The 25,063-nt window shown below is 43.9% G+C and overlaps 1 protein-coding gene, 1 long non-coding RNA gene and 6 other non-coding genes across 8 annotated transcripts; 1 reads left to right on the top strand and 7 right to left on the bottom strand.

Moving 5' to 3' along the window:
- The first annotated feature begins 1,471 nt into the window (after positions 1–1,471).
- fbf1 (Fas binding factor 1) lies at positions 1,472–22,226 on the top strand. The gene is made up of 32 exons (XM_076265356.1): positions 1,472–1,540; positions 1,859–2,197; positions 2,288–2,329; positions 2,484–2,562; positions 2,644–2,707; positions 2,794–2,844; positions 3,118–3,259; positions 3,395–3,475; positions 4,355–4,417; positions 4,807–4,953; positions 5,056–5,200; positions 5,373–5,515; positions 5,600–5,696; positions 5,786–6,226; positions 6,929–6,997; positions 7,257–7,378; positions 9,301–9,618; positions 9,805–9,854; positions 10,946–11,029; positions 11,190–11,312; positions 13,819–13,919; positions 14,230–14,436; positions 15,615–15,722; positions 16,381–16,520; positions 16,780–16,898; positions 17,235–17,357; positions 18,786–18,971; positions 19,275–19,451; positions 20,915–21,052; positions 21,281–21,371; positions 21,465–21,595; positions 22,090–22,226. The coding sequence occupies exons 2-32, from the start codon at positions 2,146–2,148 to the stop codon at positions 22,165–22,167; spliced, it is 3,912 nt and encodes a 1,303-aa protein (XP_076121471.1). The 5' UTR covers positions 1,472–1,540; positions 1,859–2,145; the 3' UTR covers positions 22,168–22,226.
- On the bottom strand, positions 22,171–24,844 carry LOC143102019 (uncharacterized). The gene is made up of 9 exons (XR_012982549.1): positions 24,723–24,844; positions 24,197–24,338; positions 23,947–23,992; positions 23,660–23,765; positions 23,365–23,410; positions 23,079–23,184; positions 22,785–22,830; positions 22,496–22,604; positions 22,171–22,299 (listed from the first exon to the last, which is right to left on the bottom strand). It is a non-coding gene; the product is annotated as an uncharacterized LOC143102019 (long non-coding RNA).
- Positions 22,382–22,451, bottom strand: LOC143103374 (small nucleolar RNA R38). The gene has a single exon (XR_012982792.1). It is a non-coding gene; the product is annotated as a small nucleolar RNA R38 (small nucleolar RNA).
- Positions 22,676–22,745, bottom strand: LOC143103375 (small nucleolar RNA R38). Its single transcript, XR_012982793.1, has one exon. It is a non-coding gene; the product is annotated as a small nucleolar RNA R38 (small nucleolar RNA).
- LOC143103378 (small nucleolar RNA SNORD49) lies at positions 22,911–22,981 on the bottom strand. Its single transcript, XR_012982796.1, has one exon. It is a non-coding gene; the product is annotated as a small nucleolar RNA SNORD49 (small nucleolar RNA).
- Positions 23,256–23,325, bottom strand: LOC143103376 (small nucleolar RNA R38). The gene has a single exon (XR_012982794.1). It is a non-coding gene; the product is annotated as a small nucleolar RNA R38 (small nucleolar RNA).
- Positions 23,492–23,562, bottom strand: LOC143103379 (small nucleolar RNA SNORD49). Its single transcript, XR_012982797.1, has one exon. It is a non-coding gene; the product is annotated as a small nucleolar RNA SNORD49 (small nucleolar RNA).
- LOC143103377 (small nucleolar RNA SNORD49) lies at positions 24,076–24,146 on the bottom strand. Its single transcript, XR_012982795.1, has one exon. It is a non-coding gene; the product is annotated as a small nucleolar RNA SNORD49 (small nucleolar RNA).
- Positions 24,845–25,063: the final 219 nt, after the last annotated feature.

Genomic DNA, 25,063 nt, shown 5'->3' on the forward strand with positions numbered 1-25,063 from the left:
AATACTGTTGGAGGTCCTTAGGCCGACCGATGTCGACTTGTGATGTCATCGTAATTGATTCGGCCGCCATATTGGATTTAATCAAGAACACGTACAAGTTTTCGCAGGTCACAAATTTCAGCGGATCCTCACCAAAATTGGCAGAGACCATCTTCAGACCATGCCTTATCAGTGCATTGCTTTTTGGAACAATTGACAGTAGCATGCGGCTGTAACAGCCAATCGAAACTTGCGGCGAAGCCGCCAAACAGGAAGTGAGCTTATATCTCAGCAACCCTTGCATGTATCAAAGCCAAACTTGGTGCATGGACTCAGGACCCAATCAGGGGGACGCTCAAGGAATCTGGTGACCTTTGACCTCTAGGGGGCGCTATAATTAAGAAACATGCCTTTTGGCCTGTAGCTGCTGTTGTCCTTAGAATTAAAATGCACTGGTGGTTTCAGGTAATACTGTTGGAGGTCCTTAGGCTGACCCAGCACAACTTGTGATGTCATCGTAATTGATTCGGCCGTCATGTTGGATTTAATCAAAAACATCAAAAAGTTTTCGCGGGTCGCAAATTTCTTCTGATCTTCACCAAAATTGGCACAGACCATTTTTAAACCATAACCTATCAATATATTGCTCTCTGGAACAATTGACAAAAGCATTCGCCCGTAACAGCCAATCGAAATTGGTGGCGAAGCCGCCAAACAGGAAGTGAGCTCATATCTCAGCAACCCTGCCATGTATTATAACCAAACTTACTACATATATTCATGACCCCATTAGGAGGACGCTCAAAACATTTGGTGACCTTTGACCTGTAGGGGGTGCTGCAATTAGCAATATTGCATTTTGATGTGTAGTTGCTGATTTGTTATATCAATCTTTTATTTTTTGATGTGAAACTGATGACAACATGTTCCATCCAGTTAATTCTAATGCGTGCGTGCAAGGGCAGGGCAGGGCAGGACGGGGTGGGACGGGCTGGGGTGATTAGGTGGGGGGGGGGCTTGCTGGCGGAGGCGGTGGCAATACTCAGCCCTGTTGATCCCGGGTGTTTGCTGAGTTCTATCTTGTCACCGTGGCTACTCCGGCCTATACTGCTTGGCCCCCTCATTGCTGCTTGCAGCTATATTTATAATTGAAGTTGAAGTACAGAAGTACTTGCTTTTAAGAATATTGAAGTATTCAAAAATCAAAAGTACAACTATTTTTTCCTTTTTAATGTAATAAAAAAGGAAAAAATAAATAGAATGACACTTTTCGCCCTCAAAAGCAGTTTTAAGTCAAGCTAAATGTAAGGCTAAATTTTGGTGCCCCGACGACACTTGGTGCCCTATGCACAGTGCATGATGCGCGTGGTGGTAGCGGCGGCACTGGTAGAGGGAGTTTAATACAGCTGTCATTTCCCAGAGCACCACCTAGTGGTGGTTTAATGCAACTGTTCAGGATTAGGCTACTACACTACCCACAAGTCTCAGGAGCAAAACAGGAAGTTTCTCCAACGAACCTCAAGCGTTCAAAATCTTAGACTATTTCTGTCCTGCTTTTTGTGTGAGGATATTTCAGGAATTGTGCAATATGTTGTAATTGTATAATGTGTCCTATATATCTTTAGTACCTAGCTGTACAACGTTTTTGCAAATGGTCAGACGTAGGTTTAGCCGTCTAGTCACTCTAATGAAATGCACTGCTGCTAACGTTAACATAGATAGTGCCATACGTTAACTTAGTCTACTTCTTCTGCATGAAACTTCAACGTTATAATTAGCTTTCATTCATGCCCAGTATTGTATGTTACGAGATCAGAAGACTGTGAGGGTACTAGTTACGAGGACACTAATGCTTGTATTTGTCTTTTATTGTAACAAGTCGGCAGGCAATCATGGGTAATGAGATTGCTCCTCGCTACGGTTACCATTGGTGACGCCGACGCTGTGAAGAGATTTACCTCACTCCATTGACCTGTTATTTGGTTATTTGTTAAAAGTTAGGGAACCATGGTGAGTATGACAACCTTGACACAGTGATGCATGCATATTGCAAAGGTAATTATAGTTTATGTTATTAGGTAACGTTATATTGCTAGATAATTAAACCGCTATTAGAGTTAGAGTCGTAGCTAGGTATGCAAGTTCCTCCTCAGTCAACATCAGTACATGTTTTCTGCTCTTCTACCACAGACGACAAAACAGAAGAAGGCTTTACAAAGTAGGTCCATACATTCTGTGTAGTGCAATCGACACACGTCTTTCAAATTGTGAAATACATTTACAACAACTTTCTTTATCGTTATTATAGGCTCAATTGATGATGTACTTGGAGGTCTTTTGGACGATGATGGTATGTGTACAATCTGCAGGTTTAGAGCTGTGGTAGTCGATATGCAAAATACAGTGCAATATTGCTAATTCTATTGGTCTTTCAAGCAGTTAGTAATGCATCCCAGACATGAAGTTTCTCAAAAGTCTTACATTTCAAATTTGGTCTCACACAGATTTCCCAGCAAAGACACAAACACCTTCCCGTGAGCGCACAAGGGCCAAAGGTGTACTTCCATCACGCAGTGGGAAAAAGTAAGGATCAACCACGTGGACAAGCTTTGAAATGCTGACTTTCACTCTTTTCATGTTTTTGTCACCTGATGTGATTTCCAGGTCTGTGTTGGATGATGACGAATTCTTCAGTAAACTGGCAGAGGAAGCAGTGAAAGAAGATGACGTGGGTTGATTTGACTTAAACTAAGCACATACTCCTGAGCTTGGAGGCATGATGATTCTGTTTCATTTTGAGTTTTTTTTTTCCAGCTGTCTGACGTGTCTGAGGCCGATCCTCAAGCTCTTCTGGAGAGCATGAAGGTAAAAACCTACAGGTTTATATGGAATGGTCAAAGGTATTTGTGACTCTCTTTAAGTCCAGTGGAAGATTGTAAGTCGGGATACATTCTGCTTCTTTGAAGTTGGCTAACTCCAAGTGGTATCAAACTCTATGTTGGAGACTTCATCTGTTCAATGCATTTAGCTGAGAGTCAACAAACATATGATGATGTTGTATAATCTCTGTGTGGGATACTCTCTGTACTCTGTACTTTGATGGTGGACTAAATTTGGTGGTCAACTTCAAATTACCAGGACATTGATGACATGGATGCTGATCTGTTTGGCTCAAAGAAGAAGCCAAGCTCTGCCCCGGCACAGACAAAAAGCTACACCTCAGCAGGTTCTAAGCCAGAGCCCTCAAAACCTGGAGACAAACTGAGGGCCAGTGACACAGGTGTGTGAGGTCACGTAGATGTAACATCATAAGATACTGATGAATGCTCCTCACCTGTGTGTTGTATCTACTGTATTGCTTGAATATGGGGGAAATGTGGGGGAAACTTAAGCTGACCATAGTGTTTGTACTCAGACGTGCCTGCCCGTGAGGAGAGGAAGCCCAGGTCAGCACCCGCATCAACAGCACAGAGTTACAAGAAATTCAGCTTCCTAGGTACATCTATAGTGGTCTTTTCTCATTGTTTTGTTAAAGGAATGTTCTGGAGCAAAAACAACCTAGGGTCTATTTTCAGAAGCTAACAGGTTCAAAATGTTGTTTGAGAGCATAATTATGGTAATTGGTGGGGTTTTACAGTGAAAGCGAACCGGACATAAACACACGTCAAAAACAAACTATTTTACACCACTGACAATGTTCAAAATAGAATGACACTTCTGTGGTAGTGTGGTGAGGTTGTTACATTGTAAGTGTTTCGAACAGTTATAAAAATGTTATTTAATGAAGGATGTGATTTTAGCCTACCTTTGCTAACTTCCTGTCGCGACCACCTTGAAGGAAGACTTAAGAGTAGCCGACTCTCCTCTCGCATTCATTGACTGTTTTGTACTGCATTCGTTAATCAACTTGTTAAGCGTTCCTTCAAGGTGGTATAAAATAGTTCAGTTTTGACGTGTGTTTATGCCCGGTTCACTTTCACTGTAAGACAATTTGGTGTTAATGCAAACAACTGTCTTGCTTAAAACTCGACCAACTAACGTAATTATGATCTCAAACAACATTTTGAACTGTTAGCTTCTGAATAGACCCTAAGTTGTTTTTGCTCGGGAACACTGCTTTAAAGTCTTTGAGCAGTTGGATTCTTACTCATTTACTAGTACTTTATAACATTACTGTACAAACAATATGTTTATGTGAACATTTCATGTGAGCACAATATTACATTGACATGGAGAACAACTGTTCGGTTTCATATACATGTTTGATTTCTTTCACTTAGTAAAATTAGAAGGGTAGTAGTACTACTTGTCCCCTATATGGTTATGGAGTACTCACTGTATTCCTCTTCCCTCCATTATTGCTTCATTGTCTAAGATGATGATGATGGTGGTGATGGTGGAGATGATGTTCCACCTGGACCACCTGATGGTGAAAAAGGTATCCATAGAATAGAATACCTTAATGCCTTATTCAGGTTCACCTTGTGGAGATATAAAGACCTAACTGATTTACCTAACCTTAGCAAAAAGTGAATCTGAATATTGAGGGATTACCTTAAAATGCCCTTGGTTGAGATTATGGAATAAAGTGTGTTTGATGCTTTTAAATATTTCACATTTCCCCTTCCTGAAAAAGCAGGCAGGTGAAATGCATTGTTCGCTCTTAACAATAGAACAATCAATAAATGATTCCAGTGTGCGGTGGCTATTTTGACTTTTTGGATTTCACATTTTCCCTTTACCTTGAGTGGCAGTACATTCAGATTGTGAAGGAGCTGCACATTGTTTGTCCATTATGTGATTTGCCCTTGCTGTTTTCTGATTCAGACTTTGATGATCCCCTGGATGACCTACTGGATGATTTGGATCCCCCAAAGGCACAGAAAAGAAGCTCACTGTCCGAGAAAACGTCAGGGATAAAAAGTGACAGTCCCGCTGCATCCCCTCTTGTCAGTCAGAAAAAGACAGAGAAAGGTAAGTTCAGTCCGATGTCACTGTTGTCATTCTGTCATTTCATTTATTCTATTTATGTTTCATTCATTGTGTGAATGTAATCCCTTTTTTCTGTCTGAGAAGCATCGACAGCCCTGGCTCCAAAGACAAAGAAACGGGACGAGCTGACATTTGATGATGAGGAGGATGACCTCATCGATGCGCTAGGATTTGGAGAAATGTCTACATCAAAGAACAAGACAGCCGCACTGGCTCCAAAGAAAGAGAGGTACCGTTGTCAATGCTCAAAGCAAAACTTATCACATCAAAAAACAGGCTTGTTTTTTGAGGAAGAGTGCAAGTATATATACTGTATATGTTTGGATATTCATTTATTTGGATTTTCATTTATTGAGTCAAATAGTGTCTAGTACACTGAAACCCCCTCTTGTACTGAACAGTGAGCCCCCCCAAAGACCACGCACCAGGCTGGATGAGATCTTGAGCCGAGGGACATCCCCACACCTGCTGGAGCGCCCCCCAACAGGGGAGAAGAAAGAACAAAAACAGCAGCCACAACAGCAAAAGAACCCCAGTGCCAAAGGTATGTTGTTCCCCTCACTAGTATACCCAGCTGAGTAGATGATATCTTCTAGGAAAATTGAACCAGACTGTTTCCTTCCCAAAGATGCTCTAGTTGGAGAGGAGGACTTAACGTTTGGCTCCTACCAGCCCACACTGGCCGGAACCCCAGAAGGACGACAGTCCCGCAGGCAGTCAGTCAGGTGGGAGTTAGTCCAACAAGTTCAGTCAAACTACCCAAGGGCTGTCCACTTTAGTATCAAACTATTTATAGTTGTGTTCAATCTACCAGATTCTCCACAGAAGATATCAGCTCACACTCACCTGAGCGCAAATCAAAGCCCAGCACCCCTGCCACACCCACCTCCTCACGAGCCAGCAGGCCTACAGCTGATTGGCTGGGACTCAAACAGGATGATGTTGATGTAGAGGTCGAGCAGACGAAGAAAACAGCAGGGGACGCTGTGGCATCAGACGCCTCTAAAGTTCCTCCCTCCCCATCGTCAAGGCCTGGTTGTGAGATTGCCACGTCTTCGCCCAAAATCACCAGATCCAGACAGGACACTACCAAGGGACTCAGAGAGGTGGGGGAGCAGGAGACGGAGAAAGAGCAGGAGGACGATTGGTTGACCGGAGCTCTGAGTCGGAAGAAGACCAAGGAGGGGGAGAAGGTGGCTGCTCATCAGGATGCTCTCGGCTTGGGAGAGGAAGTGGATCTGGACTCCTTTCTTAGGTGAGAATGACATGGGAACTTGCTTTGGAAACTTTTTCAGCACATTGTTCAGTCCAGTTCAGCCAACCTCTGTAGAATACAATTGTGTACTTGTCAGTGTCAAATTTCTACATCTGACGTATAACACATCATTACTGCAACTATGTAGCCTAGAAATCTAGACGCGCCCCTAGCGGTCGCAAATTACATTTGCTGCCAGGGCTAGTCTAGCAACTCTCCGTTGGCTTGTGAGCTCCAGAAATCGAAACTTAATCAGGCCAATGAAATCGTGTATAGAGTCGTTAGGTGGGCTTAACATAATGATTGATGGCAGAGTTGCAACGGTTTGGCTTGAATTCCCTGCTACTTGAAAACAAATAAGATGGATGTTGCTGCTGGCGAACAGTATGACACGAGTTAAGCTTTTATTAAGTAGGCAAACGTTTGAACTAGCCAAGTAGCTCCGCTGGTGGGAAACGCATGGGACTCATAGCGCTGCCGCTGTCCTATTGCGTGCAGAGGGAATTTGAAAGACAACTGATTATCCCGCCCCTCGGACTGAGCACTGCGAACGGTGAGTGCCCAGACCCTACATTTTAATGTGGGTCTGGCTCGTCAGGCTAGCAACTATGAGGATAACCTTCATGGTCATATGAGGATGGCATACTTACAAAACCCTTCTCCAGGGTGTTATAAGTTGTAATTTGTCTATTGTTTACACAGTAAAGGCCAACCTACTCCAACATCCCGAAGGAAACAAGAAGACACACTTGAGCTAAACAAAGATGCAGGGTGAGGGCACTGGACTTCATTTCTGATTGTGGTATTTAGTCGTCACACTGTTGTCTGTCTGGAGATGTTCCCTTGGATTTGGACTGCAACGTTAAGGATTGTTGATTATGTTAAAGATGATTGGATTAGCTTGTAGCTTTTGTTATGTACCTTTGAGCTAGTGAACTTTAAAGTAGATGTGTGAACCATGACTTACAAGATGTATTTACAGTCTCATGAATGTCACGTCAGATAAGTACATGTCTGTCTCCACTCTCAGAAGTGGCTCTTCAGCTGCACAGAGGCCAGTAAGTCCCACTCCATCCCTCTCAAAAGCTGGAAGGGGAGACCAACTAAGACCAACCAAAGCCAGTGAAGACCAGCGAGCCACCATAACCAGAGGTACTAGTGGGGCAGTTAAGCACAAAAATGTATCGCTTTGTGATAAAAGCATCCAATTTGTTAGAAAAACTCACAGAGGGGGTTCTGATTTTTAAAAATGGCTGGGAAATATGGGTTTTGTTAGGTGAAAAGGGATTGAAAGCAGAAACTAACTACTAACTAACTAATACAGTTACATATTTTACCGTAGTTACATAATTCTTCACACTCATGAACAAGGCCATTAAATAATAATAATAAAAGTATATATAAAATTTGGCCCCTGTGATACCAAATAGTACCATTATGCAAGGTCATGTAGTGGGATCATAATTTGTATCATAAGAAATAAGCATCGTTCAAGAATTTACATGAAGTGCTAGATTAAGCCTGCACAGTTGTTTGTAGTGCTAGGAGAGGAGGTACTCTCAAAAGAGTTGGGTCTTCAGGAGGTTTTTGAAGACAGAGTACACTTCTGCTCTGGTAGGATTTGGAAGTGCGTTCCACCAACGGGTAACTACAGATGAGAAAAGTTTGGATTGCCATACATTTACGGGTGGCAGAGCCAGGCAGCATTCATTGGAAGAGTGCAGCAGTCTGGAGGTAACATATCCCTGTATAAGAGGCATAACTTTGTGGACATGCATTAGTGATTTAAATTTAATGCGTGCAGCTATAGGTATCTAGTGGAGCTCGATGAGCAGCGGAATAACGTGCCCTTTTGGGTTGATTTAAGACCAGGTGCGCCCCCACATTCTGGATCAACTGGAAGGGGTATCATTTGCAGGCTGGGAAGCCTGGTCGAGTCACGAGATGGGTCACATTTTGACTCAGGTATGGCCTGATTTATCTTATGTTGTAAAGTGCGAAGTGATATTACTGGGCAACCAATGCAACGTGATCATAAAAGGTTAGTTGGCCATCGACCATGACCAACTAAGTTCTCGCTACCTTGGCAAGAGATAAGGAGTCAATTTTGATGTTGATGCCATGGTGTAGTTGGTTTGGCTGTTCAGTTTTTGAGAGGTTTAGCTGAAGGTGATGTGCCTTCATCCGTGAAGATATGTCTGAGAGACATTCAGAGATCTGTGCAGAGACTGAGGGTTCATCGGGTGGGAATGACAGATAGAGCTGTGTGTCATATGCATAGCAGTGATATGAGAAGCTGTGCAAGCAGATAGTCAGACCCAGTGAGGTGGTGTAAATAACAGAGAAGGGGCTCTAGCGCTGAGCCCTGGGGCACCTCTGTGGTGAAGTAGTGAGATGCGGACAGTTGTCCTAGCCAGGACACACATTGAACGAGCGCCCTCTGAGGTAGGATTCACACCAGGAAAGTGCCGAGCCAGTGATGCCCATGTTTGAGAGTATAGAGAGAAGGATGTAGTGGTTATCCGTATTGAAGGCAGCTGATAAGTCAAGCGGGATGAGGACCGAGCTGTCACTTTGGCTTCTTTTAAGGTTTCCGTCACAGACAGCAGAGCTGTTTCAGTTGAATGGCCACTTGATTTGGATCAAGAAGGTTATTCAATGAAAGGAATTCTAAAATTTGTTGGAGACCACCAATATGATAACTTTTTATGATAGCACATGTGTGATAGCTGGTGTGATGGTAAGGCTAATGGATTAAAGTAGGTCGGTTGGTATAGGGTCCAAAGGGGCATGTAGTAGGACGGCTACATGTCAGAAGTCTGGATATCTCACTCAGGAGAGAGAGGAAAAATGAAGAGAATGAAGTGCCATCAACCGGGAAAGGTTGTGGACATGCAGTACCATAGGCGCCAGACTGAGTTTTAATGAACTCAGGGGAGTGGAGGTGGGGAACGTGCATGTCCATACTACACTCCTGTCTTGTACTAAACACATTAGGTATCAGGCATACATTAGTGTAGGACTTTGATGCTACTTAATCTGTTTTTCACTTCTCGCTGGCACCAAATCTTAAGATAGCTCCGCTGACCCTACCAGTCTGCCAGATCCAGCCCCGTATCCCCTGCAGTCCCACCACTCTGCTCAGCCTTTACCCTCCCAGCCATCTAAGGTAGTGCCCGTAGACCAGATCTCCCACCAAAGGCAGCAGAGCAGAGCCTCCATCTTTCCATCCACTACACCAGCAGCAGTGAGGCACCCACCTCCCCAGCTCAGCACCTCTCAGGAACAGACTGGACGGGCCCCCAGTGAACAGGCTCTGCCCCCCAGCTATGCAGCACAGACATGGCAGGCTCCCAGACCATTAGATGCTGTGTTGAACAGCCCCACCTGGTGTAGGTACTCTTGAATTAGAGTTAGTTGGGCCAAGATGTATTGTAAATATGTTGGGCCAAGATGTATTGTAAATCTTTTGGAGATGGTGAACTTTTTTGTTAATTTCTTTTCTGTGTCTGATTATGTCTTTGTGAAGCCTATGCTATAATTTGAATCGAATTGAATTGAATTCAATATGTTTGCAGTACCACAACAGAGGACAGTGGAGAATACAGCTCCAGTTAGCCAACCTCAGGTAAGAAGATGGTTTTGAGATGTGAGCTCATAGTGTGTTTAAATGTGATTGGAAGATTTACCCACCAGTTTTTTATTTTTTTATATTAAGATTACATGTATAAGGGAAACATTGAATTAAGTATCAGTTAAAGAGCTTTTACAGACTAGACTAATTCCGAGAGTAATGTGTAAGTAATGGCTGTTTGACAGTGTTCCTGCATTAAGGAAGAAGGAAGTAAGTTAGACAATAGGGGAGTTCGACTTGCGGCAGATCTGTGCAGATCTGACTTGATGTGATGCATGCTGGGTTGAACACAATGCATACTGGGATGGACGCAATGCATACTGGTTAGAAATTCTGTCTGACTTCTGTCAGCCGGGGAGGGACTTACCACCGTGACACCATGTCACATGGCCTTAAAATATCGCGGGAGTCTTAGCCTGCAGACAGATCTTGCAGTTGCCTTCCACGAGCTGCACGAGCTGAAACACGCCCTCATGACATCAGTTCAAAGACGTGATAGGGCCATTTGGGAGGAATGTCCTCATGACGATTATGACTAGAGGCTCATGCTGCTTCCTTATGTTGGAATATGCGAAAATAAACAGAAATCGAAGGGATACCTTCTTATACGTGATTTCTGCAACAATGGTAGGCTAGCCTACTGAAAACGTTTGGATATTCTGTTATTTTCTGCTGTTGGCTAAATAGATAGACACACATATAGGGGAAACACTTGATATTGAATGTATGTGCTACAATGCAGGCCTGTTAACTGTATGACAACAGTGGTTTATTTAAACTACATCATAAGAATTTATTTCGTCAGTCATCATGCTCATTTTAATGAGTAAGAATGAAAGTTCTGCTGTGTTTATTGCAAACAACATTCCGCGATATCTCCCGCGAGTCACGTCAGGCAGACTGTAGCCTTTCTGTCCGGGATGAGCTGCCCTCTGTTGTAGCTCCTCCCGGCTAGGCTCTGAAGATCACGTTTGCGTAGTAAGCCAGACCAAGTCAGACTCAGCCGAAGTCAAACAAGCCTAATGCTGGTTTCCCAGATTTCTTCTTCCTGTCAGTCCTTATATGTTCCTATGTTTCCTAATCAGGTGTCCTTGTCAGCAGAAAGCCTTCAGCAGCTTTTACTACAACAACAGGTAAATACCATTTTAAAAAGGTGGAAGAACGCATCAGTAGATGTCATGCTTAGTAAATAAAAAATAATGTCACACTTCACACCTCAACATCAACTGCCCTTTTTCGATATGGTGTTTGTGGTGACGTTACCCCTTTTGTCCTGTGTGTTCCTGGGTGCAGCTGGCCAGCGGCTGGGGTCTGCGTGGACCGCTGGAGGTGGGGGTGGGAGCGCTGGAGGTGGGGGTGGGAGCGCTGCACAGGCAGCGCAGGGAGGCCGAGCAGCAGACAGGGGAGCAGCTGGCCACCCTGCAGGCCCGCATCATCCAGCTGGAAGGCCAGGTACCGCACCACACCACAGACACGTTCACACCACCACACCACACACACACCACACACACACCACCACACACACCACCACACACCACCACACACACACTCACACCACCACACAACAGACACACTCACACCACCACACCACAGGCACACTCACACCACAGGCACACTCACACCACACACACACTCACTCACACCACCACACCACACACACACTCACACCATCACACACACACTCACACCACCACAGACACACTCACACCACCACACCACACACACACTCACACTACCACACACACACTCACACCACCACACCACAGACACACACACACACCACCACACACACACTCATACCACCACACCCCAGACACAATCACACCACCACACCCCAGACACAATCACACCACCACACCCCAGACACACTCACACCACCACACCACAGATACACTCACACCACCACAGACACACTCACACCACCACACCACACACACACTCACACCACCACACCACACCACACTCACACCACCACACACACACTCACACCAGCACACACACACACTCACACCACCACACACACACTCACACCACCACACACACACACTCACACCACCACACCACAGACACACTCACACCACAGACACACTCACACCACCACACCACAGACACACTCACATCACCACACACACACACACACTCACACCACCACACACACACACTCACACCACCACACCACATACACACTCACACCACACACACACACTCACACCACACACACACACTCACACCACAGACACACTCACACCACACACACACACTCACACCACACCACACACACACTCACACCACCACACCACAGACACACTCACACCACCACACCACAGACACACTCACACCATTCCCTTATGGTACACTTCAGACAGAGTCTCAGAAAGTATCGGTGTGAATGGAATTATTTTTAAAAACGAAGGCCTCCGAATAGCCTACCCTGCTACATATTTTAGATTTCGCTAGGGGTGTAACGGTTCATGTATTCGTATTGAACTGAAACGGTACGGGCGTCACGGTTCGGTGCATTAATTTACACGGAGAATACACGGTATAAAAATACATAAAACTCGTGTGCGGATTAATTAATGTCATGCGCAATTACTGTTACGTAGCGAGAGTTACGGGAGTTCTTTAGCGACACCTAACGCTAATCTGTAGCCTCGCCTTAGCTCTGAAGCTCTGATTGGCGCCTATGTTTTTTTTTGTCAGGTCGTCGGTCGAGTCCGTCAGTCATTAGCAGCACTAAGGTTAGGCCTACAAGAGTTAGAGGATCCGCTGGTCTCTTTAAGATCGCAAGTTTGAGAACTTCAGTTACAGTAACGTTAGTACAGGCGAAAGAGTGGTGGATAAGATGAAATTGTGTGTCGGCGTTGTTCAGCATTGGGTATGTGAGTGGAAAAAATGCTACACATATTCGAAGCCATCACCCAGATGATGTAGGCTACCAATCACTGCTACGGTGAGTTAACGTCAAAGGGCAAAGTCACGTGACTTCTAGTTGTAGTCTGTTTATGAAATGAAAGGAGCAATTTCGTTTAAAAAAAAAAGGCAAAATAGTGTGATATTTTCACAGTTAGTAGGCTAGATTATTACTTTACACACAATGAAAAATATTGAGGCAAATTGTAGACCCTTCCATATACAACTAAACACAGATGTTGAAGGTCTTGCTTATGTGGATTTTTAAAAATCATTTTCTATGTAATTTGCACTTTCAGAAATAAGAGATGCTGTAGGCCTATTTTCAGTTTTATAGCTGATTGTCTTATTTTGTTTACAAGTTACAGATTGAGTCTGGGCACTTATTGTACTGTTTAGCCTACATCTTACACACTTCAGGCTGTTGCAGATAGCTCAGGGAAGAGACTGTATGACTAGGTGGTACAGCCTGAGACATGTACAAAAAAAAAATGCTTTCTGCATTTTTGTTTTGCTTTTCCCTCCATTGTACCGAACTCGTACCGAACCGTGATGTCCGAACCGAGGTATGAACCGAACCGTGACTTCTGTGTACCGTTACACCCCTAGATTTCGCTGTCGGGTGTTTGACAGTGCAATAAAAAAAACACCAGTAAACATTGTTAAGGCATTTGTGGAGAAGAAAGATGGTTCGGGTGTTCTTCCTACAGCTCACGATAAGCTATTTCGTAGCTCCCATTGTTTAGGTCCATCCAATTGAGTGCAGAGGCATTTCCCCCCCTGTGTCGATGGAAACATGCCCAATAACCACGTGGCAATGGAGCAGTATCAGACTCAAATTCTGACTAGAATTGAGTGTGATTACGTCAGGCTAATGGGTACCAAGGTTTTATTATAGGTACCGTACGTATAAGACTTGAGATAAAAGTGAAGTGAGCAACATATTTGGTATTTCTGCAGTAAGAAATCAGAGGCTTCAGAGTGTGTGTGTGTGTGTTGGTGGGTGTGTGTGTTAATCGGTATTGTGTTGTGTTGGGTGGTGCAGGTGCGAACCCTCCAGCTAGAGCGGGACCAGAACCAGATGCTGCTGGAGAGCATGCAGCTCCGCCACAAACAGGACACAGAGCTGATGGAGAACACACACAGGTAGCACCACACAGCCAGTGCAGCCACTCACAACACCATGCCCACGGACCAGACCTGTGTGTGTGTGTGTTCATGTGTCCAAATGAGTAGTTTTGCTAATTTTTGCTCAGTTTTTGTATCATAAGATTGTATTCTGAGTCTATTTCTCTTTATTATCTGTTCAATTGTGAAGGGGAATAGTTACTTTTCACACAAGATTGTCCTATGAACCTCTGTGTGTGTAACTGTGCAGCTGTTTTACCGTGTTTGTCTTATTTTGTATGATTGTGTGTGTTTGTGTGTGTGTTGACTCCTGGTCTTGGCCCTCCAGGGCTCGCGTGAAGCTGCTGGAGGAGTCTGGGGCTCAGCGGGAGTTGCGAATGCGGCAGGAGAACGAGGACCTGGCGGAGCGGCTGGCCTCGGTCACGCGGCTGGCTGACCAGGAGCGGGTCGAGCTGCAGGCGCAGCACCAGCGCCGCCTGGCCCAGAGCCAGCAGGACCGGGACCGCGAGGTGGAGAGGCTCCGCGACCTGCAGAGGTGGAGAAATTCCCCCTTTCCATTTACCGTTATTTACGACACGGAATGGGCAACACAGGCATGGAATGTAGACATCAGTGTTGCGCGGGTTTGGTCACAAGCGGCCCGCGGTCGCCCGATATTTTAATCAACCCGACCGCAACTCGGACCGCGAATATTAATTAGGACAAAATTATACCCGACCCGCGATCCGACCCGCTTATTTACAAAATGTGTGCTTTTGGTTATAGCCTGCATGCAGTGTGACAGTAGGCCATTTCTGTAAAACAAACTAATTTATTTGCGAAACTTTATGCAGTAGAACTACACGCAGTAGGCATGCAGGACATAATGTTTGCGCAGGAGAGAGAATGAGAATAAGAGCGCAAGCACGCACGCAACCAACAAGGATTATAACACTAGGATAAGATTTGAAGGCCATGGACATACATCTTTCTTTCGAAAACAGAAATGGTGAGGCAAGGTAGGCAAGAGAGATACATTGCTGGTCAAAACGTTAGCGTAAGAACTGGTTTATAATGCTGAATGAAGCACAAAGCTTTACTAAAGCACATCCACTGTTTAAAGTCACAAACACAACGAACTAAGGTAACTTTTATGCATGCGCGAACCTATACATACCGGTAGATATGGCTGTGTAGTCTGTGCCATAACATTTATTCCTGCAGGCTGCCCGTTTTGGCTGTCATACTTTTAAATGGCTTCGCAAGAAGTAGGCCTACATAGACCATAACTTGTACTACTGTCATCTTCTTTAAGAACTTTTCCCAATATTTCCCATAGCCTATATCGCTTTTCCTGAAGGGGTGTCTATTATTTTAACTCGCGTCTTCAGCTTCTTTACTGTTGGCTTTACTGTATTGATGCTTTACTGTATTGATGCTAGCCTTCTCGTGATATTTTAAGTAGGCCTATTTGTAGAAAATATATATTTAATTAATTTTAACTGACCCGCCCACAAATGACCCGAATATCATTAAAATGTTTTGTTTATGACTCATAACCGCGGGTGACCGCTTAATTTCGGGCAGACCGCGCAACACTGGTAGACATGCCACAAATATGTAGTCACCACTAAGTGCCACTGCATAGGCACAACACTGTGTGTTACATTCAGCATAATGCCCCGTTCAAAATGGCTGAAATGGCTCAAACTGAAATGTTACTTGCCTTCCCAGGAAGTCCATTCTGGAGATGAAGAAGGACTATGAGGAGCAGGTCACTCGACTGAAGAGATTGAAGGACGAGGAGATTGATGCAGTAACCAGTGCCACCTCACAAACCAGGTCTTACACTAACTTACTCCAGAGACTTTCTAATGTGGAGACACAGCACTCAAAAAATACTCCATAGAAATGCATGGGGCTAGTTTGTCACGCCAATATGGCCGTTGTCTACACATATCCCACCCCTTCCTCGGCAAAACGTCGACATGTGAATACATTGAGCCAATCATGTGGTGTGATGTGAATACATTGAGCCAATCATATGGTGTGTTGTGAAGACATCGTGCCAATCATGTGTTGTGATCTCGCCGCTGGAGCAAGATTGGTGTCGTGAAGCCTTGCGCACGCACATTTCTGCCGAAATGGATGCCCGACGAGTGCCCAAAAAGCGTTGTCAAATGGCCGCTGAGTGGAGGGACTTGCCTAAAAGGACTTTGCTTACTCACTACCTACCTACCTACCTACCTACCTGCTTAGACTTCTTGCCACTCATAATGATCAGTTGATGGAGTACTGGTATAATCTGGAGTAATCCATAACTCTGTTAGCCTTACAGTTGTGCTGAAGTAATCTGTTCATGTTGACATTGAAGGTAATAACAGATTTAAAGAGCTTAAAGTAAGGCTGATTACAAGGCATAGCAGTTTAGAGCAATAGCAACACAACTACCACCAAACCCAAGGGAACCTGCTGAATGATCTATGGGGGGTTTTTTTAGGTCCTTGACAGTGGTGATTGAACAGATGGAGCAATTTTCACGGCGGTTGGGGGACCTGTCCTCTCGTGTGGAGAGCACCCATGAGCACACGACCCAAGGCCTGGAGCAGGGGGCGAGGCAAAGGGACGAGCAACTCAGAGGTTCCTGTCTCTGTCTATTTTGTAATGATGTATAAATATGATGTTAAATGTAACTTAACCAAACATATATATAGACACTTAGATATTGAGTCTACTTTCAAGCCATGTGTGGATAATGCATTAACATGATTCTACTCTAAACATAAAACATGCTGAGTGAGCCAGTGATATAGGTCACCCCCTGTTCTAGACCTTTCCTGCATTACATTCGTTTCACTACCAGAACCTGAAGGATTGTGTCATGTGTTGTGTTTCCCAGTTATGCAGGACCGTCTGGGCCAGCAGCAGAGGGCCATGGCTGAGGAGAGGGCAAGGCTGCAGGAGGTCATCGCCAAGATGGACACACAGCTGGCCGAGCAGCAGAGGCAGCTGGAGAAGGTCAGACAGGGATGACCTCCCTTTGGCTCGACCCTGGACCCTTCGTCCCACATATTCCGTTGACCATGTGATCGTATTAAAAGTTAGAGTTTAGGCCCCAGCTGTGGCGCAACTGGCTGGGGCACCTGCACCGTACGTCGGCGACCCGGGTTCGATTCCCGCCCCGTGGTCCTTTCCGGATCCCACCCCGACTCTCTCTCCCACTAACTTCCTGTTTTTCTCCACTGTCCTGTCTAATTAAAGGCATAAAAAGCCCCAAAAAATATACTTATAAAAGTTTAGTGAGGATCTACTCACAAGATGGTAACTCGTTCCTGTTGCGTTGGTGTACCTCAGGAGCGCTGGAGAGTCTCTGCAGAACAGGCGAAAGCAGAGTCAGCCCTGCGGGGCCTGGAGGAGGAGCGACGGACCACGAGCCAGCAGATAGGCATAGAGAGAGAGGAGCTGGAGAGAGCCAAGGTTGGTGTGGACGCTTGTGTTTATTTATGACATTTATTGTGAGGAGGATAACCCCTTGAGATGAGACATCTCGTTTACGAGGGGGTCCTCGGGACACAAGACAAAGACAATACAGCACGTGTACATTCACACCCTCTAAAGCTCTCCCTCATCCCACCTCGCCCGCCACAACCACCCCGCCGGGTCCTTAGTGAGAACCAGACCATGTATTAAACATAATACAGTATTAAGAGGCATGACAACATTTAGCCCATGCACATATGTATATACATACCAGTAAATACATATACACACATGATATGGTCCTATATACGCACACTTAAACCCATAGTCACATACTGTATAAACACAAAAACACATGAGTAGAAAAGTAAGGACAAAAAGTATCCCACATGGTAGTATAGAAAACAAAGGACCAGTCACACATGAGAAAAACATTTACAGGAACAGTTTACTTGCAAGTGAGTAAAGAGCGATGTTTTAAAGGAATGCAAAGAAGTGGCAGATCTTAGAGACCCAGGTAGGCAATTCCAGTCTGAAGGGGCTTTAAATTTAAAGGTTCGTCTACCACTCTCTTTGGAGATGTTTGGCACAGTGAAGGAGGGATATTCAGTGTGTCTCAGTCTATAGCTGGGTCTATATGGAATTAAATAATCCTTGAGGTAAGAAGGATAATCAGTGTACACACATTTAAAAATAATCTGAAACCAGTGGTACTGTCTTTTGGCTTTAGGTGATAATAAGTTCAGTGAGTCATACATTACACAGTGATGAGTAGTAAAAGGGCATCTTAGCACAAATCTGCATATATTATTGAACGCAACATTTAATGATTTTTGGTGTGATTCTGATGTGTTTTGGTAGACAACATCCGCATAGTCTAAGATAGGAAATATTAGTTGAGACACAATCCTTAACCTAATCGGTTGAGTAAAACAATTAATGGAGCGATACAAAATTACAGTTGATCTTTTTTACAACAGAATTAATGTGACACCTAAAGGAGAGTTGTGAGTCAAGCCAAAGGCCCAAGTATTTCATTTCATTAACTAGTATCAGTGGAGTATTATCTGAGAATTTGAGTGAAAGAGTGTTATCTTGATTTGATGTAGCTGATCTGGTGGGGAACAGCATACTGTGTGACTTTTTCTTGTTCAGTAAAAGGTGGTTGGATTGAAACCAAAGTTGAATGGCATTAAAGTTTGTGAGAGCCTCAGCTTCTCACACGTGAAGAATTCTGATATATTCTGCTGAGAGTGTGTGAGAGAGAGAGAGAGGGAGTGATACCAAGAGACAGAAAAAGAGACAGCAGAAAAATTCACGATTCACATGCATTGGTAGAAATGGATGGATGGGGTAGAATCCATGCCAGGGTAAAATCGCACATTTTAATTATTTCTCTCTCTCTCTCTCTTCCTTCCTTCCCAGAGCGCACTGCTGGAGGAGCAGCAGCAGGTGATGCAACGTTGCGCTGAGGAGCGCAGGAAGCTGGCCGCCGAGTGGACACAGTTCCACACGCAGGAGAAGCTGCGGCAGGATCGCGTGGAGCGGGAGGCCAGCCGCGTTCTGGAGAGGGACGCCCACCGCGAGGGCTCAATCATCAGCTTTGCGCAGGTACAGGGCTCACAGACCCTCAGACCAGGCCTACACAGAGAACTCCAAGCAGTGTACAGCTGTCAAGTCTACACCATTATCTCTAGTACAGTCTTGGAAATTACATGGTTTAACTGAAAAATGATCCAAAAAGTATCCAAGTTTTGAACTATTTTGATCTGGCAAGAGGCATATCAAAATCATGAATCTGTTTGTGTGTGTGTGTGTTCAGATTAAAACTGAACTGCACTGACTAAGACTATGATTTGTGTGTGTGTGTGTGTGTGTGTGTGTGTGTGTGTGTGTGTGTGTGTGTGTGTGCAGGAGCAGGCTGAGCTGAAGCTGAGGGCCGGGGAGTTGAAGCAGCGGGAGGACACGGTGACCCGGGAGCGAGAGGCCCTGGACCGCCTCAGGGAGGACCTGGATCGGGACAAGGAGAGGCTGAGTGCCACGGCCATCCGACTCAAAACTCGCGCTCAGGAGGTGGAGAGCTTCAGCAAGGTGGGAGCTATGCTTGATCTGAAATGTTGGGTGAAGCAGGGGTACAGTTGTGCAAAATCATGTAATGCTCTTTATAGGATAGATGGTGGCCGATTGAGATGTAGCGCCTGACGCCGACAAACCGGTACTGGCAGGAAAGTTCAGAGCGGCACCAGTCTTTTAACTGGAGTTTAAACAGCAAACCAATATAGTTTTTCCGGAAAAACTATATTGTCAGGACATTAGGAAAATAGGTTATTAGGCTACTGTACCCCGAAATACAAAAATAAACTTCGGAAAGACAAAAGTTTGTTTTCATAGAGAGCCTCAATGACCAAATCTTGGATTTACCTGTTGTCAGTGAAGTTTATTCAGTGCAGCTCTACAAACAGCCTAGGCTATTTTAGCCTAAATAAGCCATGAAATTGACTGAAAACGTTAGCTAGTTTGAATATTTGCACTGAAAGTACTTACGGAATAGTAGACTAGTTTGAGTTAAACTGAGTTAAAACAGCAAGCCTAGCCTAAATATTTTTAGCCACCTAAATTGACCAGTGCTTCGTTTGAGAAGGTGTAGTGGGCAGATGAGATGTAAGAAGACTAATAGGCTACCGGGGGGATTTTGAACTCGCATGTTTCATGCACTTTGTCACAAAAAAGACCTTCCTCAACATCAACATGTTAACCAATACTCCACCTCTCCACTCCAAGGGTAGCCTACTAGGCTACTCTATGGCTGCTCCACGTTACAAGTATGGGCACATCAATCAATACAACCAATAGGCCTACAGCAAAATAACTATAACTAAAGCAAAATAAAATAGCTAGGCTACTGAAAAGTATAATAGTGTCCACTGTTTGGTTTGTTCAGTAAACCTGACAACTTGAAAAGGCTAATTTTAGATTACTTTGGCCAGAGCTTTTTTTCAAAGTCACAAAACGTGGCAAAACACATCCATATAGAAACTATTAGATACTGTTGGAGCATTTTAAATACACATACTGCCATTAAGACATTTGTAATATTATAAATGCATGTATTTGACAGCTAAATGCACTGGGACAAGGTAGCATCCTATCAGGGTTATCACAGTATAGTAGCCTAATGTAGGTAGCATCCTATCAGGGTTATCACAGCAGTAGCCTAATGTAGGAAATGTTTTTTCTCCCCTCGCTGGCCCTTCACGCAGTGTCTTTGCATTTCTCTGTCCGCGGATGAGGTGAAATCAAATTTTGTGACTCGTGTATAATTATCTAAAATAATTGATTCTTCATACATTATGTTTTAGTAGTGGGATACACTGATATTAGGCTGCGAATGGCTGGCGGCTACTGTTCAGAACATCTATAAGGGGGCAGGAGAAATTTAATTTGTGTCATTGCAAAAAATTATAAAATGATGTATGCTTAATGTATGGCAAAACCATCTTGACAGACAGCATTAATATATATTATCCAAATGTTATTCTTGTGTGTTTGCGCAGCTGGCCTCCGAGAAGTTTGAAGAGGGCGAGAGAGCGCTGCAGGAGGCCCGACAGGTGGAGGCGGAGCATCAGACTCGTCTGCGCAGCATCCATGCCCAGATGGAGCGGCTGCGGCAGCAGGAACAACACCTGCACAAGGTGGGCGAGGGGCATTTGCAGCACTGCCTACACCCTCAAGATGTGTGGGTGCACAACAGCACCATAGATCACAGTGGTCTTCAATTACATACAACAGCACAGCTGAAAAATACATTGCTTAAAAAAATCCCTTCAATGCTGCATTAATTCACTGTGTGTTAAATGTAATAGTGAATGCATAACTACATTGGTAATTTATGATGAGCTGGTTGAATTTCTCCCTCTCAGGAGCGAATGAAGGTAACTGAACACAGGAGAGAAGTTGAGAACATGAGACACAGCCTCCCCATACATCTGCCCCCAGCCCCTATTTACACAGGTACATATTTTTCCTCCTACATACAAACTCTTAGATTACTCATTGATGGTTTGTAACATTTAGAATAATTCTTGATTGGCTTTAACTGTACAGATTTTGCACCAGTGGGCAAGAGTCAGCTGATGTCCTCTCTAGCAACTGTCCAAGTCCAGTCTCCTGGAACCAACGCAACATCTCCAGAACTGCTAGCCAAATTGGCGATGCTCAGACACTCCGCAGAAAAGGTATACAGCAACACAAATGTCATCACTAAGTGTAGCATATGGTTCATTTTCTACAATAACAAACAGCTCAATCCAATGCAGTCATTTGAATAGGATCCACAGCTTATCTTATTGTCTATGAAAAATCCATCAGTAAGAATAAGAGCAGATTTATGTACGCCCTTTACATATCGTGACTATTTCTGGAGTACAATATGAAGTTTGACCCATATCAATACAGGAAATCTTAAGAATGAATGTGACCATGATTGGTTTAAGTAAGGAGTCCTGTAAGGCAACTCCCTTCACTTAGCGTTATCAGGCAGAACTGCACTTGCGCAAGGCTGACACCAACCTTGCTCCAGCGGCTAGATCACACCACATGATTGGCGCGATGTACTCACGTCGATGGGTGGGATATGTATAGACAACTGGCAGATTGGCGTTACATTTCTATGGGAGATTCTTTGAGTGCCATGTCATTAGAAAAAAAAATAAAAAAATTCTCTTTACAGGACAGAGACTTCCTCCAAGATGAACAGTTCTTCCTAGCCACACTAAGGACCACACCACACACATCATTCCACACATAACAATTTTGTACATTATGGTTTTTATTTTCCAAGTGCAATAAAATTGAATTTACACGTGCCATGGCTTCATCCGTTTCATTCACCTTTCCAGTAGCTCCTCAAGGGACCAGACTGACCCTTCAGGCCAATGACCTGTAGAAAATATATTTCAAAAAGCTATTACTAATTTGCAGGGGAGGGGATAAATGCTGCACTGCTTAATGATTCATAGTACACAAGCTTCAGGTTACCATTATTCAACACAGTTGTTCAGACAGGGATAACAATGATCATCATAAGCTTGTAATAGCAACGATCAAGACTGGCCCAGTTATGAACAGGTCCTTACATTAGGGTGGTCATCAAGTCAGTCCTGGTCCACTGTTCTGATGCTTCTCCACACATCCACACTTTCCAGTCCGCTTCTTGAGGGTAAACAAGTCCTTTGAGCCAGTGACCTGTAGGATATTCAGAAATGTCCAGTTAACCAATTTGCTAAAACTGCTGCTTTGTTTCACCTCATCTGCACAAGAGCTTCAGGTTACCATTAATCCACACAGTGGTTCAGACAGGGATAACAATAATCATCATGAGAACAGCAATTAATATTCATTCCTTTAAAATCAATAGGTTCTTACCTCAAGATGACCTTCATTCAGATGAGTCCTCACCCATTTCTTTTAGCTGGGGAAAGAAAAAGCTCAACTTAGAATAAAAGGCTACAGGAATTTAACCTCATTTAGTGCCCTAATGTTAAGGCATGTTCTCAGAACCGTTATCCAGCGTCAGTTATCGCATCAGACGGCTTTTCCTATATAACGAATTCATCAGAGAACCCTAAAAACGTGTTGCAACACAGTTGTTCAGATCAGGGTAACAAGATCATAAAACTCATAATAGCAACCATCAAGACACCCTGAACAGGCTCTTACATTAGGGTGGTAATCAAGTTAGTCCTGGTCCACTGTTCTGATGCTTCACACATCCACACTATCCAATCTGCTTCTTGAGGGTAAACAAGTCCTTTGAGCCAGTGACCTGTAGGATATTCAGAAATGTCCAGTTAACCAATTTGCTAAAACTGCTGCTTTGTTTCACCTCATCTGCACAAGAGCTTCAGGTTACCATTAATCCACACAGTGGTTCAGACAGGGATAACAATAATCATCATGAGAACAGCAATTAATATTCATTCCTTTAAAATCAATAGGTTCTTACCTCAAGATGACCTTCATTCAGATGAGTCCTCACCCATTTCTTTTAGCTGGGGAAAGAAATAAGCTCAACTTAGAATAAAAGGCTACAGGAATTTAACCTCATTTAGTGCCCTAATGTTAAGGCATGTTCTCAGAACCGTTATCCAGCGTCAGTTATCGCATCAGACGGCTTTTCCTATATAACGAATTCATCAGAGAACCCTAAAAACGTGTTGCAACACAGTTGTTCAGATCAGGCTAACAAGATCATAAAACTCATAATAGCAACCATCAAGACACCCTGAACAGGCTCTTACATTAGGGTGGTAATCAAGTTAGTCCTGGTCCACTGTTCTGATGCTTCACACATCCACACTTTCCAATCTGCTTCTTGAGGGTAAACAAGTCCTTTGAGCCAGTGATCTGTAGGATATTCAGAAATGTGCATTTAACCAATTTGCTAAAACTGCTGCTTTGTTTCACTCATCTGCACAAGAGCTTCAGGTTACCATTAATCCACACAGTGGTTCAGACAGGGATAACAATAATCATCATGAGACAACACCAATTAACATTCATCCCTTTAAAATCAATAGGTTCTTACCTCAAGATGACCTTCATTCAGATGAGTCCTCACCCATTCCTTTTACCTGGGGAAATAAAAAACCCAACTTAGCATATAGGGCGAAAGGAATTTAACCTTCTAATTTAGTGCCTAATGTTACGGACAGGTTCTCAGAACCGTTATCCATCGTCAGTTATCGCATCAGACGGCTTTTCCTATATAACGAATTCATCAGAGAAACCTATACACATGTATTGAATATTACTCCCAGTTCACGAGAAACGTTTACCCTTTAGCACGTTATGCTGATACCCTGCTCCATTCCCCGCCTCAAAGCTGATCAGGGTCTTGCATTACGGTCTGTGGACCGAATCTTCAGAAGCGCGACATCCATTCGTCGTCTCAAGAAATTAAGTCAGGCGTCAAGTCCCCTGTAATATTAATGCAAAACTCAATGTTACACAAGCACATGTCGACTACGGCTTTTGAGTAAACTGGTAACTTAAATGGTGATCCGTCAAGCACTACCACGTGTTTCATGAAATAAGGCTAGCTAACGTTAGCAATCACGATCAGTTTCATTCAGTGACATTTAAGTCAAAACTAAAAGTGAAGATAACTGAAAGCTGTTTCCATAAGCAAGAAGTACGCACAGAACAACATTTTACATGCATTGGTCATGTAGCTAAGATGGTTGGAAACAATTGGCTAACGTTAGAATGTTACCTAATGTTTGCTATCTGCTAACGTTTAGGGTCGGATCAGTAAAATTGAGACAAAATCATTAATCTGTGCCACAAGTTTTGTAAACTCACATTCAAGGTGGTTCCTGAACACAGATGGTCGACATTTGCAGCCTATGCATAGCAATGATTATATAAAAGGCCCGAATCGCTCAACTTTAAACGCGCACATGCTTCCGCCGCCCAAGCCTGCTAGAGAAGAGAGAATGGTGTAATGTTGCTCACTGGGGTTTATAGTAGGTGGTGACGCAAGATAGTCACGTGATTTATTCTAACCAGTGATATTGTGAGACTAGTGTTCACCCTTCTGCATCAAATTAAATGTAGCCCAGAGCTCTGGTGTAGCCTAATGAATCTGTGAAATGCATAATACATCGGTGAGCATAAGAGTAGGCTGACTTTGTTGCTCCAAG

Source organism: Alosa pseudoharengus, unplaced genomic scaffold, assembly GCF_046254945.1.
Source record: "Alosa pseudoharengus isolate Yale_2024_CS ecotype anadromous, Long Island Sound unplaced genomic scaffold, YU_APseudo_1.1 YU_APseudo_1.1_scf_4, whole genome shotgun sequence".
NCBI lineage: Eukaryota > Metazoa > Chordata > Actinopteri > Clupeiformes > Clupeidae > Alosa > Alosa pseudoharengus.

Bases quoted from the DNA above. Each gene is read 5' to 3' on its own strand.
- fbf1 (XM_076265356.1), top strand. From the start codon at position 2,146: ATGTTTTCTGCTCTTCTACCACAGACGACAAAACAGAAGAAGGCTTTA. The intron at 2,563-2,643 runs GTAAGGATCAAC...TGTGATTTCCAG, and splicing joins CCATCACGCAGTGGGAAAAA to GTCTGTGTTGGATGATGACG. The intron at 21,596-22,089 runs GTATACAGCAAC...TTCTCTTTACAG, and splicing joins TCAGACACTCCGCAGAAAAG to GACAGAGACTTCCTCCAAGA.